The sequence below is a fragment of the Salmo trutta genome, chromosome 15 (genome assembly GCF_901001165.1).
Source record: "Salmo trutta chromosome 15, fSalTru1.1, whole genome shotgun sequence".
NCBI lineage: Eukaryota > Metazoa > Chordata > Actinopteri > Salmoniformes > Salmonidae > Salmo > Salmo trutta.
Window position 1 is genome coordinate 45,209,607 of NC_042971.1, and position 17,252 is coordinate 45,226,858.

Genomic DNA, 17,252 nt, shown 5'->3' on the forward strand with positions numbered 1-17,252 from the left:
CTGTTCCTCTTAGATGCTGCTGGGTGGTGAGTGGGTGAGAGAGTTGGTTGTTAGTGTGTGTAGAAAAAAAATGTTGTATGTCGGTTTCTATTTCTAAGCGTGTCCTCAGATAGGCACGTGTGTGCCCATTAGGGATATAGAAAAGCATAATCAACATGTATGTGTGTCTTCTGTTCCTCTTTGACAGATGCAGACTTTTGCATTCAGTGTGAATGAGGAGTCTGTTTCTCTGTCCCTCACCCAGGGTTTGATGTCACCGTGAACAAGTCAACAGGAACACATTCCTCATGTCGTGTGTCAGCTGGAAGTGGAGGAAAAGCAACCCAACCATGCTGGGGGAAGGAGAGGAAGCAGCAAGTGTTTGATGTCATTACCAAACGCTTGCACCCACACTGCCTCCAGCTCTACCTAGTACCCACAACCCTCCTCTTCTCCCCTTGTCTGTGTCGGTGACGCAGCGAGGCATCACAACACAACATGATTCTATCATTACTCATACCAAGACAAATCGGATATGACAAACACTACTCTGTTTTTCTGTGTAAGGATTGGAATAAGCACTTAACAGGGTAAACTGGGAGAGAGCTATAGTGTTCAGTTGGATGACGAGACTAGCTGAGCCATGACAGAAATATGTTTTAGTAATGGGTTTAGTTTTCTGCAACTGTTGCTCTTTCAAGTCTGCACACCTCTCTTTGATGGGAAATCTGCTAAAAATACACAAAATAAGTCTATTTCCACCTTCTCAAATCCATCAGACTCTACCTAATCCAACAGGTGGATAGCTAACCTGAGCGAAGCTGCCAGCCATTGGCATGGCACACTCCAAAACGCCACTCTCAGATGATTACCAATACCCAGCCCACTCAAGTGTGCCGACTCCCTGCCCGTCTGACTTACTCTCACTCTCACTCCCCCTCCCTTCCCCACACCCACCCCCACCTAATGTTTAATGGCCATAATGGGGGCTGGCTGGATCCATTCAACTACAACCATAGTTATAAATTCATACATAACCAAAGATCTCTGCCCTCCAAAAAGCTTCTCATTTCATTAGTCCCTTCAGTGAGCTTGTTCATGGAACTGCCCACGCAATTCATGCACTCAGTTTCATCCAAGTCCTGAGAGCAGTACAGAAACTGAAACAGACTAATACTCATTACAGCCACCCTGGGCTTACTCTACTACAGCCCTGCATATGAGCAGTGGTTTTTATCCCTGAATAAACTAGTCTTAAAGGTCTTCCGACAACCTGAACTTTCTGAGATACGGTTTCCCCATAGAGCAGCTATGGTCTTTCCAAACTCATTACTCTCTACCTTATCTTGCTCTCTCTGAGGTAAAACTGTACGCCCAGGCGACAGCAGAAATGTCATGGCTTCGCTTGACTGGGATTTAGCTGCACTCTGGCTAAACAAAAACATATGAAAACAGCATCTCCCTCTGCACTTTAACTTTGACCATATCAACTGTCACATCCATTACAGCTGACATCCCTCTCCTACTGAACATAGCTGTTGGCTGGAATATTCATAAAGGGAAGTGTACTGAGGGAACCCAGTCAGTCAGCATAGTTATGGTAATACCATCACCTACCACTGATATTATCAACACGTTGTACTAATATTGACAAATTCTAATGTCCCTTGAAATTACAGTGGAATAACTATTATACTTTTAAAGTGCATGTACAATGAATGTATTTGAATTGCTGATTGGTGAACTGCACTGTGCACATACAGAGTTTGCACTTCACCCAATGTGCAGTTATCAGGAATTGACTAAATATAGACAAATGATATTGACCATCTTGGTCACAGCAGAGGATGATAATGTGTCTTTCTCTGTGACATGGCGTTGTCTCATAATGTTTCTGTTTAATCTCAAGCTTACTTTCAATAACACAGCGCTGCCAAGACCTTGCCATTTAATCACCCACAGACAGTGAAATGGCCTTTTGCCAAAAACTCTCCATGTCACCCTCTTTCATACACAACACTAACACACATGCACAGGCAGAAAACAACCTCAAAACCAACTTGACAAAGTTATAAAGCAAAAAATCAATGAAGGGAGAGGCGAGTGAGTGTATGTGAAAGAGAGGGAAAGACAGAGAGATACTGCTACTAAAACCCAATAAAATACTCATACCAGCACACAGTACCGGTATAACACCTGCTACTCAATTGTACAGGTACAGGAGTTGAATGAAAGCCCTGTAAGAGTGGTTAAGAGCATTGGGCCGGTAACTGAAAGGTTGCTGGTTCAAATCCCTGAGCCGACTTGGTGAAAAATACGTTGATGTGCCCTTGAGCATGGCACTTAACTATATTTGCTCCTGTAAGTCGCTCTGGATAAGAGAGTCTGCTAAATGACTCAAATGTAAATGTGGTAGAATATAAGCAATGGAGTTGGGCACCACTGTGTATACGGTAGTCAATAGCCATAGGGATGGAACCAACCCCCTCTCTCACCAAATCAATGCTTTCAATGTGGACATGGTCATCAAAAACAGCTGCATGTCCAGTGAGGGACAACACAGTGGCATTGGCCTGGAAAGCCCATATCGACCCAGACAGGGAGCTCAACCGTTATGAGTGCTGTGTCCTCACCAGTGATGGTGCTCAAGGGACAGACAGTACGTACAGTATGTCCTGTGACCAGTGGACACAGTGTCCATATATAACAGACTGAAACAAGTCACAGGACTATAAGATAATTCAGCATAATAGTCTCCATGACATGTTTTTGGTACTTTTCAGACAAATAATCTAAGTTCCACCAGCTGCATATCAGAACCCAAATCATCTGGGTCTAACACAAGCCTTCTGATGTTCGGGGTCCAACTGTATAGATCCATCAACTCCACCCAATTGTTTTCCTTCTTTACATTTCTTAGACAATATTGATGTCCCTCTAAATTCTTAAATGGAAAATCCACTCAAAACTATATTTTGCTATTTTTTTCATTCCGCTGTTGACACAGTCCCAAAATGTTTTCTATGTCAGCAGTCAAGTTAAGACTTAGGACTCATCATGATGATGTGGCAAGCGACACTATGCTTCTTGAAAATCCAATATCTTAAAACTTTGACTGCTGACATGCAAAACATTTTGGGATTAACAGTACACTAATGAAAAAAATACCAAAATATAGTTTTTAAGTGGATTTTTCCTTTAAGACTGTGAAACTTTAGTAGAACATCAATGGTGTCTATGAAATATAAAGAAGGGGGTTACAACTTATTATTAACAAAAGAAAGATGACAATGAAAGTGAAAGCTGCTGACTATTGAATATGTGAGTCACCTATGGGTAATTGACACAATACAGTGCTGAATGTCATTAAATTGAAACCGAATAAATGGTGCATTCATTTATCAGCCAAGGGCAAAATTAAACCTTTCAAATTTTTCCTAATTGATGTAAGTCAATTAGGAAAAAATTTATTAAAAAATGTATTAATTAACAATGAAATTAATCAGGAACACCTAAACAAGCATATGTTTCGAATTGCAATACATTATTCATTTGTATGATAGTTAATAAACTTTCAACGAATTCAATCGATAAAAAAACACATTGACAATCCAGTGCTCATAAAATAGTCTGGTGCAACAAAGCCAAGTTGAAAGGATTAACCCCTGCAAGAGAAACCACATGTGTGCATCCCTTTTTCACCTGCTTTTTGCAACGTTTTCAAATGAGGAATAAACAGAACAAGTCAGGCAAAATACAGTTGCAACTGCAGGTGCTCTAATCAAACGCGGAGTTGTTCGATGTTTTAGGTGGGGTACACACACTTAGACTATGTGTATATGTAAAACGAAAAACAGGGAAAAGCTATGGTTTTATTACAAACTTAATTGTGGTGACCAAATCAAATGAAAGGTTCCAGGACTTACCGTTGACTTGGGTGTGCAATAGTCCATAGAAAAATAAAAACCGTAGTAGACCCATTCTGGCATAGTAACCGTCCACGGTATATTAGCGCAAAACTCGTCAGACAGACTTTACCTTGCTTATTGTGCGACTCTGTAGTCGGTTCTGAGCACATAAACTGATGAATTTTAATATATATAATTGAAGTTATATTTTAATCGACAACGAAATCATTCACGATACGACTTCATGTTTTCTCACCAAGAGCGCACCCGATGGGTAGCCTACTTCTCCACACAACATTTGGATGTGTCTCATCACCAGACACTAACCAAAGAACGACGATGTGCTCGCCTCATAGCATCACCCCGACCGGCTCCCAGAGCTTATTTCATGCAATGCTCCTTCTAGCTAAAATCGTCGAAAACGAAGCCATTGGGCTACAATATAGAATATAAATGGTCTGAATGACCATCATTTCGAAAATATCACTCCGACGGAATACGCGCAGTTCAGTAACCTACAGGCGGGACTGTTGTGAGACAACGGTGGTGGACTGTGGTGGTGGCTTCAGACAGAGGTGAATAGCTGCACAGTTACAGCCCCCTTCCTCTTGGAACTGTACATTGGTGGGCTACAGTAGTAGTGGTCTACAAAACGCGAATACGCAGACTTCCATCAAACCATCTCAGAATGTGCTTGCTAGAGGTTGCCCCTATGCGCTGATCTGAAGTCAGTTTGGGTTTAGATTAGAGGGGCAAACTAGTCCTAGATCTGAACTGTCGACATAGCTACAGAGCGCTGTGGAAACCACATACAAATCACATAACCACATTAGGATATGCCAATATTTCTTGGGAAGATTTGCGCATAGAAATGTTGTTTGGGTTTGGTGTTTAAATTGCTATGCATTTGATTTGCAAATCAAGGCAATTAATTTAATGGCACTGCTCTGTGCGCGTTATAACATATGGAGTAGGCTAAACATAAAATCAAATTGTATTGTTCACATACACATATTTAGGAGATGTTATTGCGGGTGTAGCGAAATGCTTGTGCTCCTAGCTTCAACAGTGCAGTAGTATCTAATAATTCACAACAATACACACAAATCTAAAAGTAAAAGAATGGAATTAAGAAATATATAAATATTAGATCGAGCAATGTCGGAGTGGCATTGACAAAAATACAGTAGAATAGAATACAGTATACATCAAAGTACAATCAAGTTGCGTCCTCTATCGACGACATGGTTATCTCATAGATATCATCTGGCATAGACAGAATGTGACTGCAAAGTGGTTTGTTCCAAAATGGCAATTCTCTCAGTGAATATCAATGACAACTGGACTGCTAATAGCCCATGGCACATACTGTCTACTGCCAGCAGTCGATTCCATCCACATGAATAAGAGGAATGAAAACCCTGGGCTTTATTCTTGATGAACTGGGCACTCAATGAGCTATTGACAAAAATACTCCTCCCAACAAGCACATTCAATAATGCTTATCTACTGATGATCATTTAGTTAGCCCAGTGAACTGAATTGAAATGTACTGTCACTTTTTGGTTAATCACTTTACTATAAAGGGAGGTATCATCTAAAGCAGGGGTCAGCAGCAGGTGGACCGCTGGCCAAAACCGGGCCATGAGTGAATTTTTGGCCCCCCAAAGTTTTTAGTAAAAAATAAATTAAACATTTAAAAAGACTGTAAAATCAGCAAAACATTTGTTTAATTCAGGAAATCTTTTCCCAAGTGTTCCCACAAATAAAAAAAGAGACATATATGATTGTGTCTCAGTGTATGAAATTATTGTTATTTTAAAATACGATCTCTTTTTGGGTTTAGTTGTGGTCAATTTGCAGCCTGCAAATTATTCTAATTATGTTCCAGCCCTTTGACCATCCGCTCCCACAAAAATCGTCCCGCGGCTAAATCTAGTTGCCTACCCCTGATCTACGGTGTCAGGAGAAATCCAGGTGGTGGAAAAATGTGTGTGTGTTTGTCCCTGTTGAGAAAAAGTGAAATGTGTGATGGTAGGTGTAAAGTGAGGTGGTTCATTGTAGATTGCCATTCTACAGGTAGATTTTTGGTTGTGATTAACCAAAAAGTCACAGTAAATGTTAGTTCAGTCCACCGGGCAAACTAAATGATCACCTGTGCAACTAAAAAACTGTAAATCAGCTTTACTCCACACACAGAGATGCATACAAAGCTCTCCATTGCCCTCCATTTGGCAAATCTGACCTTAACTCAAATCTGACCATAATTCCTGCTTACAAGCAAAAACTTAAACAGGAAGTACCAGTGGCGTACTCAATATGGAAGTGGTCCGATGAAGCGGATGCTAAGCTACAGGACTGTTTTGCTAGCACAGACTGGAATATGTTCCAGGATTCATCTGATAGCATTGAGGAGTTTACCACATCAGTCACGCAAGCCCCCCCAGACGAGCTAAATGCCTTCTATGCCCGCCTCGAGGCAAGCAACACTGAACCATGTATGAGAGCACCAGCGTTTTCAGACGACTGTGTGATCACGCTCTCCGTAGCTGATGTGAATAAGACTTTTAAACAGGTTAACATTCACAAGGCTGCAGGGCCAGACAGACAACCAGGATGCGTACTCAGAGCATACGCTTACCTGCTGGCAAGTAGCTTGACTGACATTTTCAACCTCTACCTGACCCAGTCTGTAATACCTACATGTTTCAAGCAGACCACTATAGGTAAATCAAATCAAAGTTTATTTGTCACGTGCGCCAAATACAACAGGTGTAGAACTTACAGTGAAATGCTTACTTACAGGCTCTAACCAATAGTGCAAAAAAGGTATTAGGTGAACAATAGGTAAGTAAAGAAATAAAACAACAGTAAAAACACAAGCTATATACAGTAGTGAGGCTATAAATGTAGCGAGGCTACATACAGACAACGGTTAGTCAGGCTGATTGAGGTAGTATGAACATGTAGATATGGTTAAAGTGACAGTGCAAATATGATGAACAGAGATTAGCAGTAGCATAAAAGAGGGGTTGGCGGGTGGCGGGTGGCGGGACACAATGCAGATAGCCCAGTTAGCCAATGTGTGGGAGCACTGGTTGGTCAGCCCAATTGAGGTAGTATGTACATGAATGTATAGTTAAAGTGACTGCATATATGATAAACAGAGAGTAGCAGCAGCATAAAAAGAGGGGGGTGGGAGGGGCACACAATGCAAATAGTCCAAGGGCCATTTGATTACCTGTTCAGGAGTCTTATGGCTTGGGGGTAAAAACTGTTGAGAAGCCTTTTTGTCCTAGACTTGGCACTTCGGTACCGCTTGCAATGCGGTAGTAGAGAGAACAGTCTATGACTGGGGTGGCTGGGGTCTTTGACAATTTTTAGGGCCTTCCTCTGACACCGCCTAGTGTAGAGGTCCTGGATGGCAGGCAGCTTAGCCCCAGTGATGTACTGGGCAGTACGCACTACCCTCTGTAGTGCCTTGCTGTCAGAGGCCGAGCAATTGCTGTACCAGGCAGTGATGCAACCAGTCAGGATGCTCTCGATGTTGCAGCTGTAGAACCTTTTGAGGATCTCAGGACCCATGCCAAATCTTTTTAGTTTCCTGAGGGGGAATAGGCTTTGTCGTGCCCTCTTCACAACTGTCTTGGTGTGTTTGGACCATTCTAGTTTGTTGTTGATGTGGACACCAAGGAACTTGAAGCTCTCGACCTGCTCCGCTACAGCCCCGTCGATGAGAATGGTGGCGTGCTCGTCCTCCTTTTCCTGTAGTCCACAATCATCTCCTTAGTCTTGGTTACGTTGAGGGATAGGTTGTTATTCTGGCACCACCCGACCAGGTCTCTGACCTCCTCCCTATAGGCTGTCTCGTCGTTGTCGGTGATCAGGCCTACCACTGTTGTGTCATCTGCAAACTTAATGATGATGTTGGAGTCGTGCCTGGCCATGCAGTCGTGGGTGAACAGGGAGTACAGGAGGGGACTGAGCACGCACCCCTGGAGAGCTCCAGTGTTCAGGATCAACATGGCAGATGTGTTGCTACCTACCCTCACCACCTGGGGACGGCCCGTCAGGAAGTCCAGGATCCAGTTGCAGAGGGAGGTGTTTAGTCCCAGGATCCTTAGCTTAGTGATGAGCTTTGAGGGCACTATGGTGTTGAACGCTGAGCTGTAGTCAATGAATAGCATTCTCACATAAGTGTTCCTTTTGTCCAGGTGTGGAAAGGGCAGTGTGGAGTGCAATAGAGATATCATCATCTGTGGATCTGTTTGAGCGGTATGCACAAACACTTTTTTGGTTACTACATGATTCCATGTGTTTTATTTCATTGTTTTGATGTCTTCACTATTATTATACAATGTAGTAAATAGGTAAAAAAAGTATGTGTGACCAAACGTTTGACCAGTACTGTACATATTACCTCAATTACATCAACTATCTCGTACCCCTGCACATTGACTTGGTACCAGTACTTTTTGTATAATGAAAAATATATATAAACGCAACATGCAACAATTTCAAAGATTTTGCTGAGTTACAGTTCATATAAGGAAATCAGTTAATTGAAATAAATCAATTAGGCCTTAATCTATGGATTTCACATGACTTAGCAGGGGCGATGCCATGGGTGGGCCTGGGAGGGCATAGGCCAACTCACTTGGGTGCCAGGCCTACCCACTAGTAAGCCAGGCCCAGCAAATCAGAATGAGTTTTACCTACAAAAGGGCTTTATTACAGACAGAAATACTCCGCAGCCCCCCCACTCCCCGCCTTTGACAATCCAGCCGGTGAATAAGCCGGATGTGGAGGTCCTGCACTGGCATGGTGACCCGTGGTCTGCGGTTGTGAGGCCGGTTGGAAGTATTGCCAAATTCTCAAAAACGACGTTGGAGGTGGCTTATGGTAGAGAAATTAACATTCAGTTCCCTGGCAACAGCTCTGGTGGACATTCCTGAAGTCAGCAATCCAATTGCACGCTCCCTCAAAACTTGAGACATTTGTGGCATTGTGTTGTGTGACAAAACTGCACATTTTAGAGTAGCCTTTTATTGTCCACAGCACAAGGTGCACCTGTGTAATGATTATGCTGTTTAATCAGCTTCTTGATATGCCACACCTGTCATGTGGATGGATTATCTTGACAAAGGATAAAATGCTCACTAACAGGGATGTAAACACGTGTCAACAAAAATTGAGAGAAATAATCTTTTTGTGCATATGGAACATTTCTGGGATCTTTCATTTCAGCTCATGAAACATGGCATGGCACCAACACTTTATATGTTGTGTTTATATTTTTGTTCAGTTATAGTTTCGTTATAGATATTTTATTTTGTTACTATTTTTAAAAAAAGTACTTTTTAACTCTGCATTGTTGTATTTGGCGCATGTGACAACTAACATTTTATTTTATTTTTTATAATATGAGAGGGCTGAGTGCAAAGCACTCACAGGAATAGGTGGTCTCTGCAGATGATGGGATAAGTGCTATCATGAAGTGAAAATAAACCATACCGTCTGTGATTGCTTCTGATGGGAGAGAGTGACCCTGTTCCCATCCTACACTTTCCTTTCTCTACCTCTGATGCGCACCTCTGTGGCCTTGTCTTTTAGATGATGCCTTTACATCTCCCCTGCCATTATTGGCACTCTGTATCTGAAAGACACTTCGGCAGAAAGAAAACATATAGTTTATAAAAGTTTCATGAATTGAATGTTTTGAGGTGCATAGGCCTACTCACACCCACACACACAACACTAGTTCCATTGAGGAACACTGAAGATAGTTGTTCGCCAAATAAGCTCTCATTGGAAATGTAATGGTCTCTCACTCAATAATACATAACAGAATAGTTCATGAACCTGACATCTTAATGAAATCAGCAAAGGCATTCACATATGTATAGCCCTCACACAAACACAAAAAAAAATTATGGTTCATGATTTTGTCAAACGGAATAGCTTAAAGGCTATCGTGTCTCACAGCCAATGGAGGTGAACAGTAGCCTACACTGTACATTTTTACATTTACATTTTAGTAATTTAGCAGAAGCTCTTATCCAAAATGACTTACAATTAGTCCATCCATCCTAAGATATTTAGGTGAGACAACCACATATCACAGTTGTAGTATTTATTTAAGTAGCATTTCAGACGTTTTCAGAATGTAAAATATTTCCTGTTACTTACTGGCAGCCAGTTTCCTGTTTAGTTATCGTATTTTATGGTATCCAATACCGTTACTGTAAGCTTTTTTACAATTATTTTTCCGGTAACTTACAGTCAACTGATGCCTGTAAGCTGACTCTGGTAGTCAGTTGGATGGTGTTTCCTCCGACACATAGGTGCAGCTGGCTCCCGGTTAAAGCGCACAGTGTGTTAAGAAGCAGCGCGGCTTGGCAGGTCATGTTTCGAAGGACGCATGACTCTCTCCCGAGCCCATTCGGGAGTTGCAGCAATCAGACAATAATTGTAACTACCAACTGGATATTATGAAATTGGGGAGAAAAAGCGGGTAAAAAAAATACACCTATTTTTCTGCCCACAACATTTTTCAACAATGCACCATAATATACAGTCTACTTTACACTATAATTCTTCACAATATTTTATTGCTGATAAATGTAAAAATTTACCATATGAATCAGTTTTCCATTACAGTGTAATATTCTGTATAATTAATTTTGTAAAACATATAAATGTTGTAAACGTTGTTTGGTTGGTTCACTTCAGACCTTGATGTCTCTCAATCAGATCACTCAGAGTTGTTTGTAAAAGTTGCCAGTTGCCAATCACACAATGCTGTGTGGTTACAGTAATGTACTGTTACAGTAATGTACAGTAATGAAGCAGTTTACTTCAAAGCACTGTGCCAATGCTTGTATCACTTTATCAGAAGCACATCACCAAAGCTTTGTTTGATCACATGCCTTTTCAAAGCGTGTGGTGCAAAATGCAGATCCCACTGATTTCACCATGATTCCAGTGCTTTCTTTGATTCCAAGCTGCTTTTAAACACCGACCTCTACTGGACGCCGTACTTACAAATGTAATTACATTTTATTACAAGTTGTTTAACTTGAATGGTAGCTTAGCAGCTAGAGTTGGAAACTATAGAACATTCAGGGACCCTAAGGTATGGGGTAGAAGCATGGTGAAGGCACACTGAAAATTATTTAATGTGAAATCCCACTTTCTGCACATTGTTGTTCAAATCATTTGTTTTATTTAGTATAGTATAAGCTTCTGTCTAGCGCTCTCCTGGGCGCATACGCACAAACCCCCGGAGAACAAGGCAATGCTACAGGTATTAAATAAACACTTTTCTTAAATACTGGGATAATAATAATAATAATAAAAAATAAAAATCTACTTACTCAAAAGGCAGGGAACATATCGAAAACAACATGATTGTAATCCCTACAAGGGATATGGCTGCAACATGATTGTAATCCCTATAAGGGATATGGCTACAACATCATTGTAATCCTATAAGGGATATGGCTACAACATCATTGTAATCCTATAAGAGATATGGCTACAACATGATTGTAATCCTATAAGGGATATGGCTACAACATGATTGTAATCCTATAAGGGATATGGCTGACGTTTCCTGCCAAATAGTGGCCTGCTCGGACATTAGTCCTCAAGCATTTGCAATTGGTGTTTACAAAATAATAATCAACTAGAAAACTAGACATTAGCGGCAACTAACGCTGCAAAACACTCAACAACATGTTTACAGTGTGGGGTGTAACACATTTTAATAGTGAATGTCCGACTGTCTTTAGCAATGTGAGAGTATTTGCTTGTAGGGGAAATGGCGCACTACAGTCACGCTATAGTCACTCTGGCCTCAGACTATACAAATACCGTGATCTCTAAATAATCTATGCCAAGTTCAAACATGAGGCAAAGATGCATTTCAATTGATTGTAAAGAGAAAGCATCTCCTTTTCAATCATCCCTTCCATTTTCATAACATGGCAAAACAGGCTATTTAAAAGGTCTGTACTACAGCTCTAATGAAATGGCACTTAGTTCTAGTTCACTGCATGTGTTGCCAGCCCTCCCAGCCTAGTCAATACTGGTCAATACTGTCAATACGATTATGAATGCAATTCATTGCCATGAAATGAAAGTGAGACATGCTGTATTAGGAGCTATTGATCCAGAGAGTGAAAATAAATAGCTTTTTACTCAGGGCATTCAGAATTGTGGATCAAGTTAGAATTGTTGATAATGACACAATGAAATCACAAATGATGATGGAGCAAGCTGTGCTAACCGATATTAAATGTCACGATAGATGAAAATGTTACGTTTATTGAGAGAGGTTTTGGGTTGTATTGCTGTCCTTCCATATTGTGGCCATGGAAACCACATCTGAATTCACACTACAGAACAAGGCCACTGGCTGTTCATTGGCACTATCAGGTATGAAGGTAAGACCCAGATGTAGACATGTCGAATTAACAATGGTTTAATAATCCAGCAGGGGCAGGCAATAGACAGTAAACCAGAGGTGGGGTCAGTAAACTAGAGGTGGGGCAATGATACCGGACGGCAGGCAGGCTCATGGTAGGCCGGAGGTCAAAAATCCAGAGGTGGGGCAAAGGTTCAGGTCGGCAGGCAGGATCAGGGCCAGGGGCAGACAGAGTGGTCAGGCAGGTGGGTTCAGACAGACAAGGGTCAAAACCAGGAGGGTGAGAAAAAGAGAGACAGGGAAAAGCAGGAGCTGAGAACAAAATCGCTGGTTGACTTGACAAACAAGACGAACTGGCAACAGACAAACAGAGAACACAGGTATAAATACACAGGGGATAATGGGGAAGATGGGCGACACCTGAGGGGGGTGGAGACAATCACAAAGACAGGTTAACAGATCAGGGTGTGACAGTCACCTTGCGTAACACACCCATTCAATAGAACATTTTAATTCCCTTATTTGACATCTGCAACAACAGCAATTATATTTGTTTCCCCTTTTGAATCCAGAAACAGCTAACACACCAGTGGTGTGCCAGTCATATGGTGCCAGGCCAGCAGCAGAAACTTCAGCCATCATTCTAGTCCAAGCCCTTTTCCAAAGATGTCCATACTGCTATCGTGAGTACTCGTAATAGGATCATGTACACTCTTTATTTTATTTGAGTATATTAGTCTATTTCAAGGGTTCCCAATTACATTCAACCGTGGGACGATTTTTACTTGAGCAGATGGTCGAGGGGCCAGAACATACAGTAGTTATAAATAATTTGTACACCGCAAATTGACCACAAGAATCCCAAGCAGATTTGACAAAAACAGAATAATTTCACCACCGGATTACATTGGCATATTTTATAGTATTTTATATCCAACAATGAAAGGTATTTTTTTGCTCAGAAAACTTGGGGCACACTAATCTATTTGTTTCTAGATCAGACCTTAGTCCATGATAGGCAGCATTATATGTATAGATAAATTCACAGTGTGAATAGACTAACAAACAGGAGGCTGACACTGCAGGGATCACAGTCTACAGAAACCTGTTACACAAACAGAGCAGAGCTCAAGGCATATGCTGCCCCTGTAGACAAGCTCTACTTCATTCCTCACACACGCACACACGCACACACACACACACACACACACACACACACACACACACACACACACACACACACACACACACACACAGAAATCTATACACTTATCGCTTTATACCAAATTATGCTGATCGACTTCAAAGAGTCATTTTGATGTGACCCGGGCTTTACGTTGAAGCACTTATCTGGCCCTCAGCGGCCCATTTGGTCTTCAGCCTACACATGAACCCTGTGTAAAGTGTCATTATTACCAACAGCCTTTTCACATCTAATTGAGAGACCCAGATTATGAACTAATCAGCCATAAAGACATGCATGAGTACCTAACCCACCCACACACAGTGTATCGTATGGACATGCTGATGACCAGCCCTCAACAGTGTTTCTCTGATGGCCACACTGCACATTATCAACAACCTGCCCGGTACACAGCAGCCTCAGACACCAAACACAAAATCACATCAATCAATTTAATGCATTGTAGATCATCTTAAGCATTATGTTTTCCTATCAGGCTTTTATACAGGCTATATCAATAAATCATAATATCATTTGTCAAACATGCTAATGTGTTTGATGTAGTGGCCATTTTCTTAACCATATATTATTATAAGGAACAGCTAATTTAGTACACCTAAAAGGAAAAGGGGGAAAATTAAACCATTCCTCCTACTTGATTTCTTCCACAGAGCATGGAGCTGAAGTAATGAGGCCATAATTAACTTGGTGACAGGGCCAGTGGTGGTGACACCTCGCTCAGGGCCAGCGCACACAGGGCCACACTGCTCCTAGAGGTGGGAGGAGCTCTGAGTAAACCAATAAAAACAGATGCTTTATGCTCAGACTGAGGCTTGGAGAGAATGCCCATGCAGGGGGAGCAGGACAGAAGGACAGACAAGTGCTCTTGAGGGGCAAAAAAGGGTGAACTGTTTCTTTCAAAGTTCCACCAAACCCAAATATATTTCTACTTCAGTCACATGCTCAGCAGACTCCATCTCTTATCCTACTTCCATCACAGAGACAGACGTTGCCAGGCAACGTGAGAGAGTGCTCTACTCTCACTAACCCAAATCACACCCAGCAGCACTGACTATCATGTATCTATCTCTCTCTCTCTCTCTCTCTCTTTCTCTCTCTCTCTCTCTCTCTCTCTCTCTCTCTCTCTCTCTCTCTCTCTCTCTCTTTCTCTCTCTCTTTCCCTCCTTCTCTCGATCACACATTGAACAGTGTCAAGGTCGTGGGCCTCTTTGTCTGCACCATTACGCTCTCATCCCTGTGTTTGTCCAGCCCCACTGCATCAGGGGGAACAGATGGTGTTAGTGACAGAGTGGTCAGGGCCAGGCACAGGCCACAAACACACACACATACAAGGCTAGCCTAGTGAGAGTGGACACCTGTCCTCTGACCATGCATGCCAGCGATGGGGATGAGAGGCAATGGTTTCTGTGCCCAGTGACAAACCTCTGTCTCACAGTTTAGAAGCCTGTTATAAACACTGGGCATGGACCCAGAGCTAACAGACCTCATGTAGAGCTTCAGTCTGTAGTTATCTCATTTTATTTTTCATGTTCTAACTAGTGATGGGTCATTTCAGGAACGAACAGCTCTTTTTAAACAGACATTTTTGGTGAACCGAATCGCTGTGGAAGAACTGTTCATTTGGCACCCTGATTTGCATACTGCTATTATTGCTTTTTGAGCTCCAGACAACGATTATTTGCTGATAAGTTATAAAAAACATTCTCTGAAGATGGTAATTCTTCACTGTATGAAGAATAGGTAGTGAGGAGAGATCCTCATTCTTGTCCACATACATTTTTGCTGTGTAATCTAATAATTTCTTCAGGTAAAAATGTATTTGAACTCAGATATCACGATCTACAATAATGGTAGGCTACATTTTAGGCTTTATATTAGAAATGTGCCTTTTTTCAAGGTTTTATGTTTTGTCTTTGCTCTTACCTCACCTGCAACTTTTTTGAAGTAGATGAACAGTGTCTTTAAGATCTTATTAGAAAAGTGTGGCAACATGGGCCTCCAGTTGTCTGAGGGCCCTGACTCACTGTTTGCATGGAACACAATCTGTCCGCTTCAAACATCCAAGTAACAGTGCACAGGTCTGAAGTAAAGATGTTCTCTTCTGCAAGCCGCACAGCGTTAAAAATAGCTTCACGATCTGTGTGCAATAGACAAGAAAAACACATTTCAGCTCCATAATAATTACTGTAGGATCCAATGGAATTTCTCTATTGGATTTGTTTATTTTGTGGGGCATTGGGAATCATATCCTGGAAATGTGGACCACAATTAGTTTCATTTGACATCCTCCGATTACTATCTGTCATGCAGCCCTATAAACCCAACCCTGTTATTCCTGTCAGTACATACACCTCATAGAGCTAACGTTTCCATTAGTCAGATAACTCTGACTGTTATTACCGTTATTGACTTGAGGTTTCATAAAATGCAGTGTCTAAACTGCACAGTCGATACCGGGAAGAGAAAAACTGCATTTCTGTTGTCAAGGAGATGAGCTATGACCTTCGACTCCCTTCCTGTGCCTGTGGGGAGGTCATGTGACTCTCTCACTGTCTCAGATTGATCAATTTCCCTGGACTACAGCATCATGAACTAATTTCAGGATCAATGGGTAAATAGAGTGCATTGCCACTCTCCAGCCCTGCAGGGTCTGACTGACAATGTCTCTCAACAGTCACACAAAATATTAAAGCCTGGCCTCCGTCAGCACAGGTTGACTCTAGCAGATTTTTGTATGAACTATAGCCTAGACTGCATGCTTATAGCCACTATTTCCAGTGGTCTTAATGTGACTGGTACTATTTTCACTATTACTACTATGTTCGCTTTTAAAAATACATTCTACCTCTGGGAAATGACATTGGCTTTCACCCCAAATGTACCATTCCTCTTAGGACATGTTTTATGTAACATATTGAGGGCTCTCAAGATCATCGTTGAGAGCTCACAAGATGTCTTCTTTCAAGTGTAGGGCTTTTTTCTCCCTGAGATTTGAGTAGTGTCCATAATAGTCCTTTTTTTCCCTGGTACCAGCAGCCACAGACAGCACAGACCCTTCCAAACCCTGTAATGAGGTTCCATCCGCCACTTCCACCACTGAGCCCCAGATACGCCCCACTGAAGTGCAGAGAGAGGAACTTAATCCCAACAGCATGGCCATTTAAATGCATTAAAGGTGAAAAAGGCCCGGGTCGCCCTCTGGAAGAGCAGGTGAGATGGCTCTCTGGATACACTGTGAGCTGGAGCCGAGTAGAGGAGGGGTTGCTAGGTAATCAAGCGCAAGGACATTTACACAATTTGTTTTTCCTCTAAATGAGGAAAGGAAAAAAAGATTGGGAGGGAAAAAAAGTGTGAGAGGCTGAGAGGAATCAGACGAGAGAGAAAACCAAAAGTCTGCTGTCCTCTTTACGTGCTCAAAATGGCATATAATAGACTTCTCCCATGCGTGTAAACATCACATTTCCATAGAAATGGCCTCCTTCCCATGTCTCCGGTGGGTAGTCGGGGTGTGAGGGAGGGATGCGCCACTTGCCTCTTAATCCTGTTAGCCATTCCTAGAATTGTGCCAATGCTCTGGTTCCAATGCTCCGGCTGGAAGAAGCGAATTAGAACAAACACATACACAGCAAACTGGCCGCAGAGACTCAGAGAACATGCTGGCGGGCAGAAAAACAACAATCTCCAGCCCTCTGCCTCCCTTCCCCTGGTCCAAACACTAAACAAACACCTCTCA

The 17,252-nt window shown here is 42.0% G+C and overlaps 1 protein-coding gene across 5 annotated transcripts in view; it reads right to left on the bottom strand.

Moving 5' to 3' along the window:
• LOC115149138 (roundabout homolog 2) overlaps positions 1–17,252 on the bottom strand; it is a 232,842-nt gene that overhangs the window by 151,376 nt on the left and 64,214 nt on the right. The window contains exon 1 of one of the 5 annotated variants that reach the window (XM_029691692.1): positions 3,906–4,438. The exons of the other annotated variants lie outside the window; for them this stretch is intronic. Within the exon in view, the coding sequence (XP_029547552.1) occupies positions 3,906–3,960 (55 nt within the window). The 5' untranslated portion in view covers positions 3,961–4,438. Of the gene's footprint in view, positions 1–3,905; positions 4,439–17,252 lie in introns of those variants that run through there. 5 annotated transcript variants of the gene reach the window in all.